The sequence below is a fragment of the Amia ocellicauda genome, chromosome 18 (genome assembly GCF_036373705.1).
Source record: "Amia ocellicauda isolate fAmiCal2 chromosome 18, fAmiCal2.hap1, whole genome shotgun sequence".
In the NCBI taxonomy this organism is placed as follows: domain Eukaryota; kingdom Metazoa; phylum Chordata; class Actinopteri; order Amiiformes; family Amiidae; genus Amia; species Amia ocellicauda.
In genome coordinates this window covers 18,493,738-18,508,605 of record NC_089867.1, presented here as the reverse complement: position 1 = coordinate 18,508,605, position 14,868 = coordinate 18,493,738, and the positions used below count along the sequence as shown (strand labels likewise).

The following is a 14,868-nucleotide window of genomic DNA, read 5'->3' as shown; positions in this document are numbered from 1 at the left end:
CAATCAGCTAAAACAGTAAAGGTTGTGTGTTTTGGGGCACAGGCATTTGGCTGAGGACTTAAAACAATGTATTTGATTACATCTGCTGCCTGAAGAATACTGACCAGCACCAATCAACACATCAAACAACAACAACAACAGTAACAAACTCAGACCTATGTTAATTATTATGCATGTGGTTAATCTATTTGTACAACTGTATTTTAACAAGATGTAATCTCTTCTGATAGATAAGACTGCAACCTATTGTCTATCTGAAGATATAAAAAGACTTCCTGCTCTCACATCCTTAGTTGTTTTCCTCACTTTATGTGAGAGGAGGGCTCTGTATTAACCTGTATTTATTTTTATGTAATAAACGTATTACTTCTTCATCTGTGTACCCTGAGAATTTATAAAACCACATATGTAAGTATCCATAGATAGATAGACTTATACACAATCAATGTCTAAGGCCGTGTTTCAGTGATTTCAGGACTTCTTTAAATGTTTCTCCCTCTAGCAAAACTGGAAAGAAATTAAACATGAAACACAAATATTCATCAAACTGTATTCAACAGTCTAATTCTTCTGACACTGCTGCTACTTAAATCACTAATAATTCAAGGCAGATCTCCATTCCTAGTGTAGACAGTCTAGAATCCCATACCTGGAATTCTTAGAGCTCCAGAAAGCCACAGTCTCAGACCCTCAATTCTGCTCCGCTGCACCCAGAGGTCCATGTATTCTGTGAAGCATTCCACATCTCCCTCTACAAAAAACAAGCACACTTACTAAAAAAAGAAAGAAAGAAAACGAATCTAACCACATAGTGTACATTCATATAAAACTCTTTATCCTTCTTTCCAATAATAGTACCAATATTAAAATTGACCAAGGTAGTGTTGCCAAAATACAAAGTACACCTATGCTTTTCAAAACAGATCCATGTTACATTTTTATAGGGGTTTTTCACTGTTCTTTGGGATTAAAACTACACAAAACAGATCAGTTCTCGCAACAAGCATGAAAATGACCAAATGAACGGGACTGGTTTGCTTTCTACCTGCTACGCTTTGTACTGTTTCACTGAACCACTCTCTCTTCTGAAGCTGCAGAGGGCGCCCCCTAGTGAACATGGGACAGAAGCTGGAGAGAAAACAAAATAGATAAATAAGGACAATAATAAAAGTAGATCTAGACAGTGAATGATACCATTACATTATATTAAAATAATGAATAAGGTTTAATTACATAAATTAGAGAGAATCAGCAGAGCCCATACCAAATTATTAATTAAAGGGGCATTTAATGTACTTAAACAAATTTCTAAAGCATTCATATTTATTTGAAGTGTCAGAAATTTTATTTGATGAATGGCTGATTTCTAAAAGACACCCAGTAAAAGTCAGCGTGTCATCACTTCTTACTGCTCACTGAAGTTGGATTTCTCATCCACCTTGAAAACAGAGGTTTCGGACAAATAGCTCGATGTGACAATGACACAGAAACAGGGATCAAACCATACTGCTGTCTTATCCTAGATTTAAAGTTCACCAAATGCAGATACTTACAAAGCAACAAGAACAGCACACAATGTCTTCCGATCCATAGCTGTGTTCTCTCTAGATCAGTCCTTGCTATCCTTAAGGTATATGACTACAATGCACATGTATTTATAGGAAGTCCAGGTGTGTTGTGCTTGTGTGTAAACATCCCAAAATAAAAGTAATGTGGAAGTGAAGCTGTGGCATTGCAGCAGATCACACAGATCTCAACAAGCTGTGAAATACTACAACAGGAAGCTCCGTAAAGATAAGAAGAGAGGTTCTTGCATTTGTGTTTTAAATGTAAATGTGATGGTCAGTCTGGAAGTCTTCTGTGAAAAGTCAATGAACTCATGTATTAGAGAGTAATTTCCAGTTAACCATAAAATATAATTTATCATCTTGGAAGTAAAATGGCTGTTGTTGACAGGATAATCAATCAATTAAACAAACAAACAAACAAATACACATACATACATCATAAATATGAATAAACTGCTGCTTCAGGTACTGGATACATATGCTTTTCTTATAATTATCACTACTGTTGTATTTGATAATGTTTAATAATGCTACTTGGTGGAAGTGAACAGCACATTTTATTTTTCTTTCTCTCTTATCCTAACTAAACATGTAGGCTATCAACAAATTCAATGTTTGAATTTTACAGAACATCCATTTCAAATTATATCAAACTCACAGCAATACTTGCTTGACAGTAAGATACTGATCTTTGTGGGACTTTAATAAGTGATGATGGAAACAATGAAACAAACAACTCTGCCTGCCCTTTCTGGTTATTGAAAAGGGTGTCATTTTACCTCATGAAGCTGTGCTTATTCATGCTACTGGCACAGACGTACTGGTACTGTTTCTACGACAAAAGAAAGGTGTTTGAAAGCCATTTATAAAATTAAACTCTTGGACGCCAAATGTATGACTTTGTAATGTCCTTTCAAACAGATGTCAAAGACATATAATAGTGTAGGTAATATTTTCTAGTTATCTCCTTCAATTGAGCACATTTTGGTAATGTATGGTACAAGATACACTGATGCATACACCATGTTCTGTTTTCAAATATATTTGAAGAGGAAGGAACTAGATAACGCTACACAAAACACAATGGGTCTAATTGAAACAGTAGTGATAAAACGTTGCGTGGAGACAGTAACAATGCCTCAAATGAACTGAAATATGTATAAGAACATAGCATGTTATATAAATGTGTTAGGCATTTGCATTCCAGTCGTAAACAAACACCGCCATGCAGCAGACGCATTTACGTCTGTATCGTGATGTCATTACGTTATGCGCAGCACTTACTTGAGGAATGTACCATATATGACTGCATGGGGTTCATTAGAAAACATATCTGTATAAATATCTTTATATATATATTGTTATTTTATTCACTGTTTCATAAATAGTATGTTATTATTCTATGTGATAACAGAAAGGGGAATATTACCATTAGTGTATGATCATTATGTTATGTTTTTAGATATATCCCTTTTTACTAGAATGAATGATCCCACCCGAAACGATGATGTAATTCACTCAATGACACAAGGGCGGCCATTTTGTTTTGAAGTTTGGGAAGAAAGGAGTGGGGGGAAAGCGTTTGCGTGGATTTTATTTTAAATTATAAAAGGAACACATTTAGATCTATAGGTAGAAAACTTGCCACTGGGGCATCTTACGGGTGCACAGCATAATTTGTATTGGCTTGGAATTGATATTCGAGCTATTTACATCCGCACAGAGCGCGAATAACGAGCGATCATTCATTTTGCAAGCGTGGTCAGTCTGGGCCTTACATGGCCGACTACTCTCGCTGCTGATCTTTTATTTTTAAACAAAGCAATTTGAGGTTCGGGCGGCATTGCCTTTGATTGATTTCGCATCTTCTCGTTTGCGAGCAAGTTCATTTAGTTTTAAATTCGTAAATTGCTACTAAACAGTTGACAAAAAAGCAAAGAAAAACAAAACAAGTCACCCCTGGAAATCGTTAATTTGCAGAGGCGATACGTCTGTTCTTTTTCGGGGGGAAAGCGACACTAGAAGAAAAATGGCAGAGCTGTATATCCGAGTAGCGGAGGATGAGAATGAGGAGCCGATGGAGATCCCCTCCGAGGACGACGGCACCGTGTTGCTCTCCACCGTGGCGGCGCAGTTTCCCGGGGCCTGCGGCCTGCGTTACCGGAGCCCCGTGTCGCAGTGTATGCGAGGCGTCCGCTTAGTGGAGGGCATACTGCACGCCCCCGAGACGGGCTGGGGCAACTTGGTTTATGTGGTGAACTACCCTAAAGGTACGCTTCTCTTTCTACTGAGCTTCCCCCCCACTTTGAAATTGCGATGAAGTCGATTAACATCCCGATGTATATACAGCAAATCGTAGTAATGGAATCCTCTTTGTCTCCCTATTGAATTAACGCCCTAGTCTTTTATATGCATATTCAATTATAGATCGCAGTAAATTGGATTCATGCAAGATGTGCGGTCACACATGCAGGAATATGCATTTCAGTAAAAGTGAAAGTCCCTGTGCACATTGTTGTTGGCCTGAAGACTTTAGGGTATTTAGCCATTGTTGCTATGGTTTCATTCACGCATGCATAGACCTGTAACATGTAAAACCTCTGTAGTGAAACATTGAGTTTACCTTGTCGTAGAATGTAACAGCATTTTTGTTTTAAGGCTAACTCTTTATTACATGCATTGCTCTGTTTTCAAGATAACAAAAGGAAAATGGATGAGATTGATGCCTCTTCCGCTGTGAAAATAAAGAGGGGTGTTCAGAAGACCTCTGATTTGATTGTCCTGGGTTTACCCTGGAAGACATCTGAGCAGGACCTGAAGGACTACTTCAGCACCTTTGGGGAAGTGCTGATGGTGCAGGTAAATAAAATGGTCTTCTCAAAGTGTTTTTTTATTATTAGTAGAAGTAGGCACCTTAGGTTGGCAGAATTATAATTCTTCCACATGTTTCAATTGTCCGGATAATGTAATTAAGGGGCCATGTAAAACGATAGTGTCAGCATTCCCATTCCGGTTTACTGACCAAGGATTAGTAGTTAGCTGTGCAGATGAGTTTTTCTGTGGAGCACTAGAATGTTTTCCGTGCATAAATACTTTGGTTTCTCCTTTTAGGTTAAACGAGATGTTAAAACGGGCAACTCCAAGGGCTTTGGCTTTGTGAGATTCACAGAATATGAAACGCAAGTGAAAGTGATGTCCCAGCGGCACATGATCGATGGCAGATGGTGTGACTGCAAGCTACCTAACTCGAAGGTAGGAATGAGTGGAAGTCTTCTGATCTTGACATACTGCCATCTGCGGGATATTTGTCTCACCCGTAGTCATCTTTTATGTTCTTGATTTTTATTTTATTTTTTTTTCACAAATTTCTGGGGGGGGAACAGCAAAGCCCTGACGAGCCCCTGAGGAGCAGAAAAGTGTTTGTAGGTCGCTGCACTGAAGACATGACTGCTGAAGAGCTCCGACAGTTCTTCATGCAGTACGGAGAGGTCACAGATGTCTTCATCCCCAAGCCTTTTCGGGCTTTTGCGTTCGTCACTTTCGCAGATGACCAGGTCAGTTTACTTTGAACATCTAGATGTGCCTGGCACTTGTGCGTGCAGGAGGTATTGCGTTTATGTTGCTGACTTGGGGCACGTCTCCTGTGTTTCCCCCCTAGGTGGCCCAGTCCCTGTGCGGAGAGGACCTCATCATTAAGGGAGTCAGCGTGCACATCTCCAATGCTGAGCCTAAGCACAATAATAGTAGGCAAATGATGGAACGGGGGGGGAGATTTGGGAATGGCGGGTTTGGGGGTCAGGGGTTTGGTAGTAGTCGCAGTGGGCTTGGCAACAGTGCCAACAATAGCATGGGCAGCGGCATGAATTTCGGAGCCTTTAGTATTAACCCAGCCATGATGGCCGCTGCCCAGGCTGCTTTGCAAAGCAGCTGGGGGATGATGGGGATGCTCGCAAGCCAGCAAGGCCAGTCTGGGGCCTCGGGTACGACTCCCACTGGGCAGACTAGTGTCACCAGGGAGCAGACCCAGACTTTCGCTTCTGGAAACAACAATTATGGCACCAGTTCAGCCAGTTTAGGATGGGGCACAGGCTCAAACTCTGGCACGAGCACTGGGTTTAATTCAGGATTCGGCTCCAGTATGGAGTCGAAATCATCAGGGTGGGGAATGTAGAAAATTTGATTTTGAAGGGGGTTCACGTTTCTAGATTATATGGTAAGTATTTTGAAAGATATGATTTTCCAGATCCATTTCTAATGTCCTGGGTATTTAAATTACATACTATTTTTTTGCCTTTCTTTTTGTAAAAGAAGCAACCTGAATGTTTTTGTACATTTGACTAAATCTGCAAAAGATTGATGTACAGAGTGGTTGAAAGTGAATCACTGTTTACCAGGAAGGTAAACTACAACACTATGTGTAGTGTTTATTTTGTTTTTGTTTTATTTCCTGGTAAAATTAAGTATATGGCAAACCAGATTCTCTATGCATGCATTGTAAATATTGAAAGTTCAAGAACAAACAAATGCATGGATATTTTCATCCCTTTTAATTAGATCAACCCGATCAACCACAATTAATATTGATTTCCATTTATTTTGTATTGAGAGAATCTGGTTTTAAGTTTTGTTTGCAAAAGTTCTTTTAAAGTTTTACGGAAAAGCCTTCATTAAAATCTCTCTGCAGTTCATCTCTTTTCCAATTTCCCCGGAAGAAGCCCTTCGTTGGCAGCAATGTTCGAGCGATCTCAGTATCAGTTCCCTTCTTCCCATGTGTAAATGCTTTGTCATCAAAGAACACAGCTTCACTCTGCATATACTGTGTTAGACGGTGGGTGTTGCATTTTTATCCACTATTTCATGGAATCTTTTCTGCGCTGTAACGCAAGTTTGTGATGTGAAAGCAGCGAGCTGTATATGGTTCGCTTTTTGAGAACATTGAGTGGGATGGATTGTTGGTGCCACGAGTGAGAGGCTGAGTATGAGCGAGCGAGCGGAGAGAAAGAAAAGCACGAGTGGAAAGGACTGGTTGTGCGTTGAAAAGAGACGTTAATGACTTTGCGAGAGGTGGCACGATCCTGTGGCTTTGGTGAGCGAGTGTGAACGGAGCAGCAGTTGCAAGAAAAGTACGAGTGTTTCTTTACCATCAAAAGGACATCCATTAACTTGTCTTTGAGGCCCTTAGGGATTGTTTTCTTTCTTTCTTCCTCTCTTTTTCTTTAATGATCAAGCGTAAAAGTAGTTGCAAATGTAGTGGAATGTTTAGTGATATGAATATTTGTACCCTTTCTTGCTATATTATCTGATGTGAATGCTGTATGGTGTGTGCTTTGTTTTTTTTTTTGCCTTTTTTTGTTTTGTTTTTTTGTCCCTGCTCCCTCTCCCTCTCCCCCTCCCCCCCTGTTATTGACCTGTAAGTGTGAAAATGTGAACTGATGCTGGTGGAGACTGTGATGAGTACACTGAGTGAGCTTGTGACGTGTGCTAGAATGAATCAAGTGAGCTCAGTGTGTCTCAAGGAGGGTGATGAAAGCCTGTAAGAATTCCTTGAGGAAGTTTGCTTTTGTTAAGTGTTTGAATGCATTTTATATGACTTGTCACTGAAGGGAATTCTCAAATAAAATTAATTTGAATAGGTATTTTCGTCATTTTAATCAATGTTTTCTGCTTTTGATTTTTTTTTTTTTTTTTTTTTTTTTTTACAATTTGAACAAAATGCAAAAAACCCTTATTTAATTCACATATTTAGGGACCTCGGATTTGGAGTGAACTTACCCCCCTTCCACATCGCTGAGGCAGGTCTGCATCTGGACCAGGAAGATGTCATTTTTCTGAAGACTGAAGACCCAGGCCAGTGGAGTGTGGGTGGTCCCAAATCATTCTAACACTGGGACAGCAGCTGAATGCTTCAGATCTGAAACAATGGGCTGCCTTCACTTAACCAGACGTTGGGAACTCGTCTTTATCAATTTATTTTTCTTAAATGGACATTTATAAACTAGGGAGAGAGGGATTTGCTTATGCATAACCATAAAATATATATATATGAATTATACAAATCTGGGTAAGTAAGTCTGCAAGAATCTACAACCTTGGCCAATTTGAACATCTTTGAAGAACCCTTGTATTTTGATGCATGATTTCTGTACAACTTCAGATTCACCCCCACCACCCTTGTCCCACCCCACAAGTGACTGGCTTTTGAAAGCAAAGCAAAGTGTTTTATTTTCAATCTTCTGTTTCGAGAATCCTCAACGATTAGAATTCTTCTGGCGTACTCGTGACACGGGAAGAGCGAGAGGACTGCTTTCATTCACTTGCTTTACGAGAATCATTTGTGTTGTTAAATACTGTGACCTGCAATGGCTTTTTATGTAATGGTTTTGTTTTTTGTTGTAATTAAACACTAACGTTAAAAAACAAAAAAAACAATGGCCTTACTAGAAAATATTTTTTTTTAAAGAAATGATCTGTCACCTTGCTTTTGAGGAATGTGTGGTTTAAGCTATGAACACCCTCCATCACAAACCAAATGGTAGCTGGTAATGTAAAATGGCATAAAATAAGACTTGATCTTGGGAGAATATCGAAAGGAATATTGTTAATAATGTTAGCGTTGGTGATTTGTATTTCACTCAGTGAGGCTTAAGGGGTGGGCTAAAAGGGTGCTGTCCACGTTGGGGAAGGGGTATTTTAGACCACATTCTTTTGCCCTTAGGACTTGAATCCCTTATGTATTATAAATTTTGTCCAATATTTTTTTTTTTTTTTTTTTTTTTTGTTGGTCCTCACAAATGTAAAATAAATTTTTAAATCTTTTTCTACCAATTGTTACTTTTGTTTGCCTCAGTACCTTAGTCATGTGAGCACATTGGCTTTGTACACAATAGTATTGTATTGATAAGCATATTGGTTTGGGCTGTATGTGACTGAGGGAAATGTAATTTCCAGTCAGAGGTTAATACTTAAAAAAAAAAAAAAAAAAAATCCATTCCAGTTTAATTATTTTCTTGCAAATGTTTATTTTCCAAAAGTAAAATTGCCCTTGCCTGATCCAGTACAAAAAAAGATCTATATATCCATGAAGCTAAAGCCAATTTTAGAATCGCTTTTGAAGAGATACACACCAAAGCTGTTAATTTAACTCCATGGAATATATTTTCTAAACTAATTTGGTCTTTGTGTAATAGAACTCTTATGTGTCCATCTCGGAAGTCATTGTTGAACCTGTGGGATTTTTCTTTGTTTTATGTTTTAAATTAGTGCTGCCTGCCATAGGCTATTGCATTGTGAAATGTGGGAATTGCAACCATTATTTATTATAGGTGAAAAGAATAAACCGAGAGGGTTCATTTGGGATTCAGATGTTTTCCATTAACCTCTACATATGTTAACATTGCATAATTCTAATAAATTAGTTGAATACTAGTAGCTGTAACGACAGATAAAGCTATCGTTGGTGGGGGGGTATTGTATCGTATTGTGTGTTCTCTTCCTTTTCACTGGTTTGCCTGTTGAATTGGTGAAGATATTTATGATGGATTCTACAATTCAATTTTGATGCACAGATCATAAGACATTCAGCATTAAATCTACATCTGTGTATTCTGTTGTACAGACTCAAATGTTGCCAATGTAGAATGAGAGTCCTCATTTCTGACTATTTCACTTTGTTGGATGAACTGGGAGAAGAGTTTTGTTATTGATGTTTGTATATGCTGTATCAAAGATCCTCATCAAGGGTGGATTTGGTTCTTTTGTGAGCCTCCTTACACGTGATTGAGAAACCATGGTTTGAAGGTTATGTATGGTAGCAGTGTCTCCTTTTTGATATCTTATCTTCCAATCACAATTTAACTTGGATCATGTTTATTATATATACATGTATATTATGCAAATATTGTTTGGGGAAACGAGTGACTGCACTGTGTTCTACACACCCTAAGAAGGGATTTGGCTTAAAATGTCTTGCAACATGATTTATTTAATAATTACACTCTTAGTGTATGTCAGATAATCATTTTAGCAACATTTATTGGTAGCAGCATTTTTAATTACTCAGGTTGTGTGTGTAGAACTGCCATTAATTAACATGTTTCTTCTTTCTGAAACGTGGTTAGGGAAATTAAAAGGTTCGTGATGTGCTTATAGGCTGACAACTCATTCACTGCAGACAACCTATATTCACAGATCATGGTACCATATTTATATCAGCATAAAGAATGAAATGCTTTACCAACACAATACCAGCTGAGGCAATCAAGACAATTATGTAAGTCTACAGTCGGTGGGGTTCAACTGTTGAAGTGATGATTCAATAAAGTATATATGTGTTTTATATATCCTACCAATAATGCCGCCCTGATTATTAAATACAAATGTGCGCTGGGCACCAGCAGTCTTCGGAGGGGCAGCCTATAGGAAACGGAATACATCCCCTCCAAAGGCACAGATGCGCAGTACACTACATTATGTTATATTTAAGTGTAATGTGTTGCAGGCGGGGTATATTAAATACACACAAAAACAATTACCTTTGTTGTTCAGGTTACTGCAGCTTTATCATTCTTTAAAGATAGTGATATTAAAGCTGCGTCTTGGACCAAGGTCAGAGATCAGCATTCATTGGAGCCCCTAGAGAAGTATCCTCTTGTCGTTTGTACTAGGGGTTACAATTTAACAGTATACGCACATACGGTTCAGTTTATGATACAAATCAAATTTCCTATGCAAAATATATACATAATAGAGGGTGACAAGCATAAAACAGACTAAGTAATTAACGCCTACTCCGATTTTGCTTGAAATTGTAGTCTGGATACAAATAAACAAAAGTAAGCAAGCTATACTTGTTAAGTCTCCTGTTTTCACTGAATATACACATATTGTCTTTCCATTAAGCCTCGACCTTCATTAAGCATTTAAAATATATACATACACAAGATTATTTATAGTGCATGTAATATATGTACTTTATTTTTAGCTTCATCCTCGACAATCGGAAGCAACAGTTCTACATCAAAGCACAAAGGACTGTAAAAAAAAAGTGATTTCATGCAAAAGTCACAGGGCGCACAATGGTCCCACCAAACGCAGACCACGATGTACATTTAATAATATACACAAATTAAAGCACAACACAAAACGAGTTAACGGCGAGCTTTCCGGAGCAGAACAGGCGTGGCTGCGCGCCGGTCCTCCACCGGGAGCGGCAGTCCGGGGCCGCTGCGCCGCTCAGTGATGCTGCGGGTCTGTGCTCGGCCTTTCGCCGCACCCGTCTCATTTTACTGTCGTTTACGCGTGTGGGATGCAGAAGCACCGTTTCAATAGTAAATACGTTTCAGAAGACACAGCTTAGTAGATTTATTTTAAGAAGTACTTTATGATATATTCAACATAATGTCCTGCCATTCAAAGTTAGGTAAAAACAGACTTTGATATCCGGTTCTTGTTTATTGAACTCCCTCAAAACACGCCTTTGTAATTAGGCCAACGGTACCCCTTTAATCTTATTTCTATACGGCTTGAAGATGAAAATAAATACATAAATAAATAGAAAGCTTCACATGAGCAACATTGCATATCAATTGTTTGCAAGTATCACAGGTACATGCATCAGTGTGCTTAGTGACCTCTGTAAACCAAAGCCCAATTCTCAAAGTTGTTGCTAATGGGTTTCAATGCGTCAATATAATACAACGTGTAATTGATGTAGTAAAGAAAAGCACGGGAAGAGGCAGCTAATGGAAACAAAGGGCACAAACTTAAGCAAATGACTGGCTGATTTAATATCTGTAATTATTTGGATTAGTCATTTCTGCTAGTAATGTTACGATATTTATGTGAAGGCTAATTTAAAAATAATGATTATTTAGGTACTTTAAATGTAGATATTAGTTTATACATCAGTTTTCATGATTTTAATTAACTTCTTAGCAATTACATATATATATATATATATATATATATATATATATATATATATATATATAATCTGAGGTTTAAGTACAAATGATGACTCTTTGCTTTAATAGATTCAGCTAAATTTGGAAGGATTAAGCTATTGCTACTGTAACAGGCAGGCTACACCGAGGAATTCAGGTACATGTGACTGCTACTAAAGACCTCCTTCATTTTTAACTACTGCTTTCGTGTATACAATTTAAATATCTTAAAAACTGCATGAATGTCCTTTCTTTAACTCAAACAGGTACAATTCCCCTCACCCTGCAAAGAGATACTGAGATAAATTGTAGATGCTTATTATTAACCAGTTGTGTTCTCTTATCTTAAATCAAAGTTAAAATACAGCAAATGACTAAGAAAAAGTATTTATGTACCACAAATAACCCTGATTAATACAAATGTATTTCAGGAGAAATGTCACTTGACTACAAGATTCCAGTAAGCAAAAAACGAAACAAAACAAAAAACAGCACCCGTTTAATAAAAAAAAAAAACTTAAAATATTCAGATTTACCTTTTTTATATGCTTGATGTAGATTTAATTTGCAAAGGAGGAAATTTGTTTACATACAATTTTAATAAAAACAAATCCACTATATATATAAGTGCAAAATGTCCTTGTGTTTTAAAGAAACTCAGCCTGACACATATACACAAACATCCACAGGCTCGGTTTGCATTTTATTGATGTGCTTTACATGCTGTACATGGCTGACACAGAGAGAGTGATGGACTGAGCGCCGTCTTGGTGGGCTGGGCAGCGCTAGCAGGAGGAGAACGTCTTCCAGAAGAAGTTCTTACAGGGAGTTCTCTCTCGGGTCACAGGCTGGCTGTACAGGGACCTCTCCCCCAGCTGGGACAACTTGAGCGGCTCCCGATCCCCACCCGAGAGCTCTTTCCCCAGCCCGTTAAAATCAGACAGTCCAGACAAAATCTTCAGAAGAAAATCTTTTCTTTCTTTAGCCAAGTCCTGAAACAACACAGTATTACATTGACATATTAATTTGGCCGTCTCCCTTCTGATCTGCATTTTTGTACATGGCTTTTGTATCCCTATGGACTTTTATAAGCATTCTGATCTAAACAGGAAAAATACGTTTACTATCTTGAACTTCTCATAATAAGGGATGGACAAGGCTCATTCAATATTAAATGTGACTATCCCTCACTTTAGCACATACCTAGGACTGCTTTATGTTCACACTGCTTAGCTCAATGAACTAGGAAGTATGCTTATTGTAATGTAGTACTGATTGTATTACTGCAGCTTTGTAATGCTTTAAAATGCTTCTTGTGTAAACTATAAGTCACCCTGGATATGGCCTTCTGCTAATCAATAAATAATTTTAATAAAAATAATTTAAAAAGGTCTATAGGGAAACTAAGCTGGTCAAATAGATTCCACCTCAGACTCCACTTAAATGTGGCAGTAGCATTTGCAGTAGAAGACAGCTGTAAGTAGATTAACACAGCATATATTTGTAGTGGGAACAAAAAACAGCCTTTACAGTTGTTCCTCAGTATACATTTTTATTATTGATGATTTTTAAAACTCATTGCTTTATCACACTGTGCGCTTTGATTTAAAAATATATATAAATATGAGCTCAAATTAAAATCCTAACCAAAAAGGACCGACTTTAAATCCAACAAATTATTGCTTTGTTATTGTATTTAAATGGACTCACCCCATTGCTCTGCAGAGCCAGTCTCTCTTCGATAGGCAAAGGCACAGCTGGCCTCACACTCCACACCAGGAGAGCCACGGGGAGCACACTGGACAGCAGGGTCATGGCGATCGTGGTGTATTCCCAGCACTGTGTACTCCAACACAATTTCACCCACTTTTATACACGATCATGCAAGCAGCCGTGACGCACTCTACAGTAGGCTTAATTAACTAAATTAAGCAGTACACCATTAACCCGTTAACTCTGGGTTTCGAATAAATTTATTTTATTATAAGCATTCTTCATCTGTGAACGGTATTACGGTTTTAATTAATCTCCGGTTAGAAGTTTGAATGGCTAACTAAACAATCCAAGACTGTTCCTTTAGATGAAAGCTGTCAAGTAACAGGACAGACCTTGGGTTTTCAGGAAACTCTCCTGAGATAAAACAGTAAAGTTTGGAACAAGGTTCAGGAACCTGTACATTTTACTAACAATAACATGTTCTGCTGGCATGAATAATAATTAAATAACAGGTGTTGCAAAAAAGAAAAACAAACAAAAAAATGTACCTTTTGATATTGTATTATCAGACAACTTTAATTTATTAATTTATTTAAGAGAGTGACAAAATACATACCACTGGGGTGCTAGAACAAGATAAACAAAAGGAATGGCTTATTCAAGTTAGCTTGCCAATGCAGCAGTTCACTATTCAGGTGGATTGTTGTATGTAAAATACAGCACATACTGTGGAGATATTAGGCTAACTGTAGTACCACCCAGTGAATTCTGATTGCCTAAGTGATGTACTGTCCAATATATCTAAAGCAGCGGTCACCAAGAAGAAGAGCTATTTTATGTTTAACACAAGTCTTGCGTTCTACACTGTTGAGCGTGGGTGGGGATTTGCAAGTTGTTGTTTTGCTGCCAAGTTGTCTGAAGATCTACTCTGTAAGGCTTCAGGATCGGTCAGTAGACAGGTTGGGGACCACTGAGCTGAAGGGTTACAGCTCTTGATCTCATCAGGAGGGTTAGTTAGCGAAACTCAGACACTACACCCTGCCATAGCCTGACATGTTAGGCAGTTGAAAGATGAACAAATCATTTAATCACTTGCATGGGTCAGTCAGAGCCTGGAATTAAATATAATGCATGTACAGAAACACTTAGAGAAGGGTTTTGCATGCAGAAAAACACAAGCTACTGCAGTCCAAGACCTCAAGCAAATTGCAATTGATATGCTGAAATATGGATGAATCAGAATGAGCTGATGGCACAGAGAAGAGTAACAAGATTTGCATAAATACTGTGAATTTCCATCCACTTACAATTACAGCCATTAACTTTGGTAGATAGTTGCTCTTTTGGGAGCTAAAATGTAAACTCCAGAGCAGGGTTCATTGTATACAGCTCTCATCAGCTGTTACTTCCTGCATTATTGAACAGCCTCCTTCCCTGTAACTGAGAGGGACAGTAACCTTTCCAGCTTCATCTGTCCGACACCCAGCACCCGTACTGACACAAACACAGGGCAGCGCACTGCTCCCTTCAGTTTTTCCTCCAAGGCCCTATTATAATCTAATCCGTTTTAATGCACCCTCTTCAGGATATCAGCAATTATTGTAAATAAAGTGCATATTCCTGCCTCAAATGCTTTTAATTAC

General features: G+C 38.2%; 2 protein-coding genes across 6 annotated transcripts; one reads left to right on the top strand and one right to left on the bottom strand.

The window, feature by feature from the left end:
• The first annotated feature begins 3,112 nt into the window (after window positions 1-3,112).
• On the top strand, window positions 3,113-8,393 carry tardbpa (TAR DNA binding protein a). Of its 5 annotated transcripts, none has more exons than XR_010805011.1 (7): window positions 3,113-3,838; window positions 4,264-4,427; window positions 4,680-4,820; window positions 4,952-5,122; window positions 5,227-5,311; window positions 6,253-6,396; window positions 7,315-8,393. XR_010805011.1 is itself a non-coding variant. In XM_066691422.1 (6 exons), exons 1-6 carry the CDS (start codon window positions 3,598-3,600, stop codon window positions 6,342-6,344), a joined length of 906 nt encoding a protein of 301 aa, XP_066547519.1. In that variant the 5' UTR covers window positions 3,113-3,597; the 3' UTR covers window positions 6,345-7,202. The 5 variants fall into 5 exon arrangements, 3 of the variants coding, with proteins under 3 accessions (XP_066547519.1, XP_066547518.1, XP_066547517.1); XR_010805010.1 differs by having other exon boundaries at window positions 4,680-4,821; window positions 4,941-5,122; XM_066691422.1 differs by lacking the exon at window positions 7,315-8,393 and having other exon boundaries at window positions 4,680-4,821; window positions 4,941-5,122; window positions 6,253-7,202.
• A 3,734-nt stretch (window positions 8,394-12,127) lies between these two features.
• LOC136713868 (somatostatin-2) lies at window positions 12,128-14,830 on the bottom strand. Its single transcript, XM_066691094.1, has 2 exons — window positions 13,220-14,830; window positions 12,128-12,501 (listed from the first exon to the last, which is right to left on the bottom strand). Exons 1-2 carry the CDS (start codon window positions 13,322-13,324, stop codon window positions 12,295-12,297), a joined length of 312 nt encoding a protein of 103 aa, XP_066547191.1. The 5' UTR covers window positions 13,325-14,830; the 3' UTR covers window positions 12,128-12,294.
• Window positions 14,831-14,868: the final 38 nt, after the last annotated feature.

Bases quoted from the DNA above. Each gene is read 5' to 3' on its own strand.
- LOC136713868 (XM_066691094.1), bottom strand. From the start codon at position 13,324: ATGACCCTGCTGTCCAGTGTGCTCCCCGTGGCTCTCCTGGTGTGGAGT. The intron at 12,502-13,219 runs GTGAGTCCATTT...GTGTTGTTTCAG, and splicing joins TGGCTCTGCAGAGCAATGGG to GACTTGGCTAAAGAAAGAAA.
- tardbpa (XM_066691420.1), top strand. From the start codon at position 3,598: ATGGCAGAGCTGTATATCCGAGTAGCGGAGGATGAGAATGAGGAGCCG. The intron at 4,822-4,940 runs TAGGAATGAGTG...ACAAATTTCTGG, and splicing joins CAAGCTACCTAACTCGAAGG to GGGGGGAACAGCAAAGCCCT. The intron at 5,123-5,226 runs GTCAGTTTACTT...TTTCCCCCCTAG, and splicing joins TCACTTTCGCAGATGACCAG to GTGGCCCAGTCCCTGTGCGG.